General features: G+C 30.9%; 1 protein-coding gene across 1 annotated transcript; it reads left to right on the top strand.

The window, feature by feature from the left end:
* Positions 1–172: 172 nt before the first annotated feature.
* LOC111716338 (trichohyalin) lies at positions 173–7,997 on the top strand (the record flags this gene model as incomplete). Its single annotated transcript, XM_023491776.1, is given in 16 exon segments — positions 173–211; positions 399–566; positions 1,289–1,396; positions 1,510–1,934; positions 1,997–2,048; positions 2,379–2,555; positions 3,025–3,188; positions 3,704–3,826; positions 4,296–4,341; positions 4,458–4,552; positions 5,259–5,323; positions 5,551–5,599; positions 5,679–5,766; positions 6,288–6,368; positions 6,647–6,736; positions 7,872–7,997. Coding segments are annotated over 16 exon segments (1,896 nt in total), but the record flags the coding sequence as incomplete, so codon positions are not given.
* Between the last annotated feature and the right edge of the window lie 3,686 nt (positions 7,998–11,683).

Genomic DNA, 11,683 nt, shown 5'->3' with positions numbered 1-11,683 from the left:
GGATCAAGAAAATCAGCTTTTTTGGGAATTATATTGACCCCTGACGACTGCAGTTTAAACTTTTGTTAAACCTTTAACCCTTTTTATTCAGCTCAATTCAGGAACTTTATTTAGTAAATTGCAACAAAAAGCCTTAACAAACTAAGAAAGTTAATATATATTTGTTTTATAGGTTCTGGAGCAAAAGTTACTAGAAGCCCAGACTTTTCAGGAAATCAACAGCAAAAAAAAATATTGAACCTAAATAAATTTTTCTACTCTCCAAGTTTTAAAATTCAAATTTAGATTTTTAATTCTACAATCAATTTTATTAAAGTCATTGCTTTCTAATAATAAAGATAGTTAAATTTTAAAAGTAGAACTATTGAAATTCAGTTAAAACTGATTGATTGTAAAAGAATGAGGTTATCCGCCAAATCAAGGAGCTAAAACAAATTTTAAACCTGGCTGAGGGAGAACTAACTGAAGGAGATACTTTCGAAGATTGGATTCAACAAGGGTTCAACAACATCTCCTTGAGAATCTCCACCATTCTACATTTATACCAAGAAAAGGAGGAATTAGAGGTACATCACGGTAAACTAAGGTCAAATTTGAACCATACCAACCCCTTTGTTACGGTCTTAGTGATTTGCGGCAAATACTGCCCTGCCCCTATTCATGTCTGCCCGGTTTTAACTTTGATGGCCGGTCACACTTTTTACAGTACCCAAGGTAACCCTGTCCAATGAATTATTATGTATTACCTGGACCCTGCCTATCATAGGTCTGTAATACCTACCCCACTAGTTCAGCGTAGTGTGATGACATATTATTAATTTATTTTATTTATATACTTCTTGTCTAATTCTTTCTCTGTGAACAATACAACTTACGTCAAATGTCTGTCACTGTGATTTAAAGGTTCCAAGCTCTCAAGCAAAAAGTGTTAAGAATTTAGCCAATTACTTCTTAAAATCCAAAGCTAAAAACAAGTGCCTAAAAGTGCTAAGATATACATGTAGAGGGCTACAGAAAAGCATAAGTGAGTTAGAGCGTTGAAATCAAAGCCCAAGGCGTTGCCACCCTGTCTAATAAATTGATGAAACTTTCTATAAGTATAGAATAAATCTATGTGGAAGTGATCCAAATATTGTTTAGCAAACCAAAGGGTCCCAGGGAAGGATCATCGAGAGTTGAAATCAAAAAAGTTAGTTGGAAAAATGCAAGAATTTATACCTAAAATTCTGCGAATAGTTTAGTTTTACATGCAGGGAAATGTTTTGTTGCCATGTATCATTTTGTTCAGGACAGCTCTGATTTTGAAGAAGAGGACAATGATAAATTTGTTCAAGTTCGTAGAGAGTTGCTGAACAAGATGGTTTATGAGCCTTGTAAACCTGCAGAACCATACATGGTAATAGTTAGTTGCTAAATATACTTTTCATTGCAAAGATTGGAATGGTAATTGGTGATAGCTAAAAAATACTATACATTGAAACAAATTGAGATGGTAATATATTTGATTAGGAATATGGACTTGGTATAATACAAGAGGAAGAAGAAGAAGAAGAAGAAGAAGAAGAAGTGAAAGTAGAAGTGGACAAGGAAGATAAAATAAAAAATGATATCAAAGATAATGAAGAAGGTCACAAGTTTAAATCTGTAGATGTAGAAAATTTTAAAAATAAAGATGAAGTAACAAAAGATACGGAAACAGGAGCTGAGAAAAAATCAGAGGAAACTCTAGAACACAAAGATGAGGAGCTTGATGGAGAACACAAAGATGAGGAGCTTGATGAAGAACACAAAGATGAGGAGCTTGATGAAGAACACAAAAATGAGGAGCTTGATGAAGAACACAAAGATGAGGAGCTTGATGAAGAACACAAAGTCACAAATAAATCTGAAAAAGTCTATTTAAAAGATAAATCAACTTCTGAAGACAGTATGAGGTAAAAAATTGAAGAAAAATCCCTATTCAAGAATTATTATTAACTGCATTTTTTTTGTTAAGTGGTGAAACAAAACCAACTATTGGAAATATTCGACGGAAAAGTGGAATTAAGGTAAATTAGAAATATGCATAAAAATTGCATAAAACAAGCCAATAGATAGTGCCAAGCCTCAGTTCTCATTTGATTTTTTGTTGTTTGTCTCTTGGAAATTTTTCAAACATAATATTAAAGTCTAAAAATACAAAAATCCGTTCAGATCAACTAATCAACTATCTACTATCAACTAATCAACTATCTACTATCAACTAATCAACTATCTACTATCAACTAATCAACTATCAACTATCAACTAATCAACTATCTACTATCAACTAATCAACTATCAACTATCAACTAATCAACTATCTACTATCAACTAATCAACTAACAAAATGTGTTTAGTCAATGTTTCGTTCAATTGCATTTGACATGAGTGAAGATACAGAAGAGAGTTTTGAGATTCCCGAAGATGACCAGTACAGAATCAAAACCGAGGAGGAAGAAATTCAAGAAGTTGAACAATCACCAACACGCAATTCACTTTCCAAGGAATTTTTAGATAGGAAGAGCAAAATGAAGGTATTGAAGAACAAAAGTTGGATTTAAAAGAAAGCCCAAGCGTGGTTAGACCTAGCTTTTCAATATGCTTGTTAAAATTTGAAAGTGCAGTTGCTAAGTATCTCTTTTGTTGATTTTTATCCACAGTGGTTAGGTCCTAGGATAAACTAGCTAAGGGAATACAGCAACAATAACTTTTTAATATTGAACATTTAATGAATCATTGAAATTTAGCCAATCAGGGGGCGGAACTAATCTCCGTACAGTACGATGATAGGGGTAGCTGGGTTCAGATTGATGAGAGCATTTCCACTCCCTGACTTTACTAGGTGGTGATGAAAGGAGTCTGATGTTATTCTTGTGGAGTACAAGTGAATCTTAAAGACCAGGCCTTATATAAAAATATCCCAACCCGGGATTATGATTAGGACATGTAAAAAATAAGTTAGAAATTTTGACAGTAAATTAACAATTACTGCGGTTGTTTCAGGTCTACTTTCCCTCAACACAGATCTCAACAGACTCAAGCTCAGATAATGTTTGTGAAGCTGGGAAAGAAGAAATGTCCAGTTTTGAAAGTGTTACTAGATTCAACTGTGAGGAGGAGGAGGAAGAGATTCCTCAGGACATCGGTTGTAAAGCTCTTGACAACAGGAATGTTAAATGAGGTTTATGTTTGTTGAAGGTTTCAAATTAATCACTTTTTTAAAAACTTTTCTTTCAAACAAGTTGGCCTTTGATTCCAATCATGGAAATCATCAAATACAATGTTTACTTAATTTCGTTCTTGAAATAAATTGAGCAATAAATGATGCAATATAATCAAAATTAAAAACATACCGTCAAGGATATGAACATTATTTTAGATATTTACTTTTGTTTGAAAAAAAAAATAAAATGAAAAATAGTTGCATAATAATAATAGTGTCTGTAAAAAAATTTATATCTATGATTATATCCAGAACAAAGGAGAATGGCGGTTAGTTTTTTAATCCATTTGTTAGGAATAGGAAAGTGATTTGTAATTTGAAAATTGAAACTAATTACCCCCAAATCCTAACAAGTGTCTCTAATTTAAAGATTGAACAAAGACTACTGAAAAGAACGTCCTTTTTTCTGATTGTGAATTTTAAATGTTTATTATTCAGTCCTCTAACAATAATCCCTAGGTTAGATACCTCTGGTAAACCTGAAGGAATAGCTGAGACTGAAGTGCAGCGCAGGAACAGTATGTTTGAGGACTTGTCTAGTCTGAGGGAAGATAGACCAGTTACCACCAGATTAGAACAAAGGAACAGATAGTGCTTGATTAATGGTCATTATACACTCTAAATGTTAGTTACTATACCACTGTAGTATGAAGCATATGCCTCCGCCATAGTATAACTGCCGGCAATCTTAATGTTATCTGTGTCCGAATTTGATGAATTTAAGCCGCATCTCAAATCCCTCAAAAACAGGTTTCAATTGAGCGCTGGCTTAAATCTTGAAAAATTGAATCAATTTTAAGTGGAACCAACCATATTTGAGCCGCGGCTCAAATTCTTTAAATTCGGCCTCTGGGATCTTATTTCTTTTCTTTTAATTTCCTTTCATTTATTATACTATTTAAGTTTTTTTGTGAAAAAATTGACTGGCATTAATCTTGAAATTGTTTTATTCATTTAAGATCGTTGTTTCTGGACATGTTTTTGGCAATCACTCAAGTGCAAGTGTCAATCCTAAGTTTTTAGATGGATAATAAGCTTATTTGTGAAACAGAAGAAGTAGTCTGTTAGCTGAACCCCTTGACCTTGATACCTCAAAGGTAAGGCTTTCAACAAAGATTTTTTTGCAAATTCTGAACCGAACAATTTCTTTTTGTAACTTTATTTTATAANGATATGATGGAAACTCTAAGACCTCATTTCCTTGAATGTTTAGAAGCGGTGGTCCCTCTCTATTCGGCATGATATGATGGAAACTCTAAGATCTCAGATGGACCTGGATTCAAACAGTGTTTTTCCAACACTGTCCAGGTATAACTGGGAGGATTACTAATGTTAACGTTTCTATTCAACAATGATTAGTTTTTTTCGATGACAATGACAATTCCAATTCCAATGACAATTCCAATTAAGTTTTTAAATGCTCGGTAGGTTCTGCACATTCAAAACTGTTTAGAAAAAATCCACAATTTTCTAAATAATAGTCCAGTGATACAAAAATTAGCAACTTCAAAAAAACAAGAACTATAATTCCAAAAAAAAACACCAAACCCCGCAAAACAAAACTCTAATGAAGTGAAACAAAAAATAACAGCAAAAAACAAAAATCAACATTTTTAGTTCTTTAAACAATTTCTAAGGATAGTTCAACACTTAACTCTCATTTTCAGTTTGAACAAAGAGAACCCGACCAACAAATCCAAAGTTAACAAATTATCTTAAATATTCGCATATTAACAGAAAGAATATTGGATTGGATTATCAAATGACTTTATTTTTGACACCACCATGGAATATGAAGACGACATTAAAGCAATAATAAAGTGTATTTAATGTCGTTACAAAGCAAATAATTTTGCTATTAATTTATTAAATCACCTATTAAGTGGACTAGGTCTGTTTACACTGAAAAATTGCTGTGTCTCATGTTTATTGGACTATTTGAAGTCATAACATGGGTCTAAAATTTATCTTCCTATTCCAGACTTTTCTAATTCTCACTGTATCAATTTTTCAGTGACTTTCTCGAAAGTCTTGACTTGTTGAAAGAGGGCCCGGGTGTCTCAAAACTATCTGATCAAGGTTTGTTTTAACTTGGATTTTTGAGAAATAGCAAATCTTTTTATAAATTAAATTATTTCAAACAATTTTTAAAGGCTAAAATACAAATTTCAGGTAAAAAATTCAGAATATAATAAAATCTAAGAATAATTATATATCTTGTTACGCTAAAATTATTTTTTTTGATCACTTTAAGCACTTTTCTTTGGATTTTAAAAAAAAACCTTTAACATCAGTTTTTATTTTAGAACTCGAAAACAAATTTGCCTTGCTGAATATTGCCATATCAAAGGATAGGTAATTCATATCTAATTCATATATAGGGTTTTAAAAAATTTAATAATTAAAAAAAAGTGTCACTCGAAATATTTTTCAGATATTCTCTCGGTAAACGGTTAAATAAACATGAAACTCTGAGAAAAGAACAAGAAAGCTTATCAGAGAACTTGCTTCATGAAATTAAGGTATAGAGTGTCTCAAAAAATGACTGTTAAAAAACGACTCAATCGTAAATTTCTTTAAGGCATTCATTCATCAATATATAATTTTACATACAGTGAAACCCTTAATAACGAATACATCGGAAGATTTTATCAAATGTCGTCTTGACAATTTTTCAATGAGTTTTATACTATATTTCGTAAATTTCAGTATTTGCAAAAACAAATAAATAGCCATGAATATGCGGGAACAGTTTTAAAGAGTTCTATATAATCATTTAATTAAAAAACTAAAAATCTGCAACATTCCATTATCAGAAAGTGAAAAATACGACATTTGATCAATTCTTTCGATGTATTCGTTATTAAGGGTTTCACTGTATATGATTCCTGAATTAATTATTACAAAACATTCTTGTCCTGGCATTACCAAAATTTCATCCAGATTTTAAGGGGGTGGGGGGGGGGGTTGAATAGGACGCGTTATTGGGACATAATTTGTTAGTTAATTCAAAACAACTGATAAAATTGATAAAAACTTGAAGATGAACCTGTCAGGACTACTCGTAGAAGGAGGAAATTCTGATTTTATTGAAACTATTGGAAATCTACAAAAGGAAGTTCAGGTAATCTGAAAATTAATTAATTTCCATCATTTCTTTTATTCAGTCAAGGGCAATAGCAAATAAACTGAAGTTAGAGTTTTTGTATTTGCATGATCTTCAGCTTAATTCATCTTCGACATCTTGTGGTGGTCAAACCCTGCAGAAATAACTTTAATTGAGGAATCAAGCATTTTGAGAATTCAAGATTAACGATACTCTACACAAAGCTCCGGCCTGATAGACTTTTTAGCCCCCAAATTCCCCATTTAAATTTTTTTCTTCTTCAAATTTTGTTTTAGGTTCTTCAGCACTCGATTTCAAGGCTGGCCAGTACAGCAGAGGCTGTAGGAGCAGTTAAAGTAGAGGACAGTGTAGCATATGCAGTAGAGGTCACTTTTTCATTAAAAAAAAAACAATCTAAGGCATTTCATGCTGTAATAACCAGAAAAGAATAGATAGAAAGACGACATTATAGCAATACTTGAGTGTATTTGATGTTATAACAAAGCAAACAGTTTTACGAGACAAATTTTTAATCAGTAATTTATTAATTTGGGTCTGTTTACATAGCACAATTCCTGTTGCGCATGTTCATTGGACTAAATAAAGTTTAGTCTAAAAGTTTTATTTCTATTGTACTGTACAAAACAATTTTACAGAACGAATGTTTCATTTAATTTTTTTTAAATGGTAGAAGTAAGGTTTCCAATGGGAATTCCCTTCGCGCGAAAATGCTCGAAATTGCGCAAAATTGCGTAGAACTGCAGAATTATAAGGAATTGGATGAAAATGCGCGCAATAAAATTGTTATTCTTCCAACATAATTGTATAAGTGATGTGACATAACTTTTAGTTTTTCTTCAAAACTTAAGGTCGAGTAAAAAGACGCAAGCTGAAAGCAACTCAACATTTTTATCAAAAAAAGGCTACATTTTACCATACCTCACTTTATAAAAGATTTAAACTAATAATAAAGTTATGTTCAAAATTCAAATTAAGAGCTTTGTACGCACATAGATCCAAACTGCTATGAAAAGTTGCATCATATACGACTGGGGTTACTTCATTTTACTTTTTTGTAGCCCTATACATTTTCGTTTTAGAACTATAAAGCACATTTTTTTAGCAGTAACTATACGAGTTTAAAAACCTAAATTGTTAAAATTCTCAAAGATGTTTGGATAAAAGCTTGCAAGGATTACTAGGATCAATCAAATATGATGAGGGGCACTATCCAGTGAGAACCAGAAAACTCTGGAAGAGGAAGACTTCAAGGCTCAAAGTGTAACGTTAAATATAGTCAATGAACATAAGACACAACAATTGTAAAATGTAAACAAACCCATTTTAATAAGCAAGTGATTTAATAAGTTACTAGTGAAACTATTTGTTTTGTAAAAACATCAAAAACATTTATTGGCTTAATGTCGTCTTCCTATTCCATAGTTTTCTGGTTCTTACTGTAGTGCATGTCTGCTTGTACAAAAGTCGAATTGATTGAAGAAGCTATTTTTTCATGTTAAGGTGTATATTCGACATATTGAAAAGCTACGTGCCTTGAAAGAACGCGACGAAAGAGAACTCTATGAATATAGGAGAATTCTAAATATGAAAGGTAAATCTGAAGACGACATTCTTCTTCATCATTAAGAGTAACAAATACAGTTACAATTTCTTTTTTTTTCTTCAACTATAGACTATTCAAAAGTGACCTGAACATTTTCAGTTGGAACAATAACAAAATATAAATTCAAAGGGTCATTTCTTAAGTGCAAGTGAAAAAAACATTCAATTTTCAAACAGTTTTCCGGTTCTAAATTACTGTACATGTAGATCTTTTTACTTTTTTATATCAAAACATGACGGGTTGTCACAAATAAGAATAATTTCAGTTAAATGTAATAAATTTAGAAAGTTTTATTATTTCAAAATTTTTTGAATAGAAAAAGAAGATGAAAACGTGATTCGAAATTTGAAAATTGTAATTCGTATTTAAATTCTGATGGTTTACATGAATGGTAACTTAATAATATTTAAATTTTTATTGTAAACAGTAAACACCCATCTTTAATTTTAGTGGTTATGCTTTATAATCTAGAAAATATGATGCTTCTTCTTTTTTCTACAGTTTACCCCAGTAATTCGGATGAGACATCGAATGAATTTATAAAATGTGGTTCTCTAAACCTATTTTTAATGAAATGCTGCAGATATTTAGTTTTTAATTGAATAATTGTATGGATCTCTTTCAGACTGTTCCTCATACAGTGAAACCCTTAATAACGAATACATCGAAAGAATTTATCAAATGTCGTCTTGACAACTTTTCAATGAGTATTTTACTATATTACGTAAATTTCAGTATTTGCGAAAATAAATAAAAAGCCATGAATATGTAGGAACAGTTTTAAGAGTTCCATATAATATAATTAAAAAACTAAATATCTGCAACATTCCATTATCAGAAAGTGAAGAATACGNGAGATTCACTGGAGAAATGTGCAGGGTATTGACTGGGTTATTTTTTCCAAAACTTAAATGTTCTATTTTGTCTATTTAAATAATTATTTCACTTTGAAAATTTAAAGATATAAGAGTTATGTGTAAATATAGTTGTACTGAATAAAGTAATTGAAACAAAAAAAACATAATTGATAAAGATACACGAGTTCACATAAGTCATATTGTTAACGAAGGGTCCCGGTCTTCATTAACGAATGTATGGTCATTATAATGAAAAGTCGCCGTTTTCGTTAACAACTGCATTGACAAAGGGTCGTTGTAAATAGTAAAAAACCTGTCTTCGTAAATGAAACGACAAGTTAAAAAAACGATGTTTTGAAAATGATTGTCTCGTTTCTCGTTTTAATGTAGGTCATGAACGAAACGATCGGTTCGTTCTTAAAAAAAGGGAAAAACAGTCCATCCCTAGGCACATGATGGAGATTCATTATGATAAACTATATTTCTAGGCACATAATGGAGATTCATTATGATAAAACTATATTTCTAGGCACAAGATGGATATTTATTATGATAAAACTATATTTCTAGGCATATAATGGAGATTCATTATGATAAAACTATATTTATAGGCACAAGGTGGAGATTCATAAAGATAAAACTATATTTCTATGCACAAGATGGAGATTCATTATGATAAAACTATATTTATAGGCACAAGGTGGAGATTCATAAAGATAAAACTATATTTCTAGGCACAAGATGGAGATTCATTATGATAAAACTATATTTATAGGCACAAGGTGGAGATTCATTATGATAAAACTATATTTATAGGCACAAGAAGGAGATTCATTATGATAAAACTATATTTATAGGCACAAGATGGATATTTATTATGATAAAACTATATCTATAGGCACAAGGTGGATATTCATTATAATAAAACTATATTTCTAGGCACAAGATGGAGATGCAACGATGGGAGAGGATCGCAGAGCATCTTTAAGCAAACTAGGAAGCCAGGATAGTTTTCATCCTTCAGGTCAGAACTTACTAAAGGAGTATATATAGAATATCGAAATAATCACAATAAACACAAATTTAAATATTGACCCCCCCCCCCTCAAAATTAATTGAACCTTACTGTCTTAGACTCTGAAGCAGTGAACGAAGGAGGTGAAGAATTAGTTTTGCAACCAGGATTCATTCATTCATTATTTAACAGAAAGTAAGAGATAAATACGTCATCATAATTCAAGAAAAAATTTCAGGAACTTTCAAATGTACAAGTATTTAAAAATAAAAACTTTTAATGATACAATTATCTAATGAAACTTTTCAAAATGTACAATTTCCAATGAAAAGTTCCAAATGTACAATTTTAAAATAAAAAGTAATGAAAAGTGCAATATTAAAAAATGGAAAGTTAAAATGGGAAATTTTCAAATGCAAAACGAAAAGTTTGAAACTCTGCATAATATTTAATGATAAAAAGTTCCAAAACGTACAATTATCCAAATAAAAGTTGCAACATTTTCAGTTTTCCAATGACAAGTTTGAAATTTACAATTACAATCTTTTAACCATTTGGACTTATGCATGCGAAATTTTGAAAAAAGAAATTTCTATCTTGAAAACTTAAAGATTTTTTTTAGCCTATTTTAAACCAAGGTAACCCTGGGTTCCCTAAAAAAATGTCAGCCCATTCGGTCCAACTGTTTGGTCAGCATAGCTGACACATATAAATATATATATATATATATGAGCGGAGAGCTTTATAATATAGAAAGATGTATATCTAAAATGCCAATTTGATGAAAAGCATAAGTTCCTATTCTTAAGGTTTAGGATAGGGTGGTTGGCTGAAGTAGACTGGGATGAGGTATTTTTTATTGATATAATAATTGCTATCATTTTTTGTGCATTTGTTGTCCAAAAAACGTTGGCTTTACAGTCTGATACAGTTAGAACCAGAAAACTGTGGAATAGCAAGACGACATTAAAGTAGTAATTACGCGTATTTGATGTTGTTACAAAGTAAATAGTTTTACTAGTACGTTTGAAAATGACTTATTAGGTGAAATGGATCTGTTTACACTACACAATTGCTTTTATCCTGTTTATTTGACTATTTAAAATCATAATTTAATTCTAAAAGTCTTAGATGACTTCCAGAGTTTTATGGTTCTCACTGTAAAATCCTGGAATATCTTTGAATTGCCTCATTATATTTGTAATAAATAGTTAGGTAAACCATATATTTGTATTTATACACGTGTACTTTAGCTTAAATGTCATTTTGCTATTCTACAGTTTTCTGATTATCACTGTATGTAGTTTTTAGATCTGTATATACTACAGTGGTAGGCGATTATATCAATACAAAGAAGAAGAACTTCGAATAAAATTTTCATATAAACTTAGCTGTTAAACAGCATGGATATAGAAAGCATAAAAGCCAAGAGAAATAATCAATTAAAAAAGCTTCTTTTTCACTACTTGCTAACTTGTAATTCGAAGAAACCTTGAACAATCAAAACTTAATTAAAAAGTCGTCTTCATTTCTAGTGATATAAAAGCTTACCACCGTATATAGCCTAAACTAACAAAAATGTTTTGGGATTTTTTCAAACACCATCCTGTACCCGCGCCTACCCTAAGCATTGACATTTAAAAAAAAAAATTCCTTTAAATTACTATTATTTCAAAATCAATGAAATTTCAAGGTGATAGTACAGGGTGTCCCAATAAACATGGGAATTCAGTGACGCATTTGATATCGTCTTTTTAAATAATTCTTTATTTAGTATATACTGAGAAAGCTGTAATCTGTATGAGTTTCGTCTGCTATGTTCACATTTTGTTTGTTT

Source organism: Eurytemora carolleeae, unplaced genomic scaffold, assembly GCF_000591075.1.
Source record: "Eurytemora carolleeae unplaced genomic scaffold, Eaff_2.0 scaffold2024, whole genome shotgun sequence".
NCBI lineage: Eukaryota > Metazoa > Arthropoda > Copepoda > Calanoida > Temoridae > Eurytemora > Eurytemora carolleeae.
Note: the sequence above shows the minus strand (reverse complement) of the source record. Positions and strands in the feature narration are given on the sequence as shown.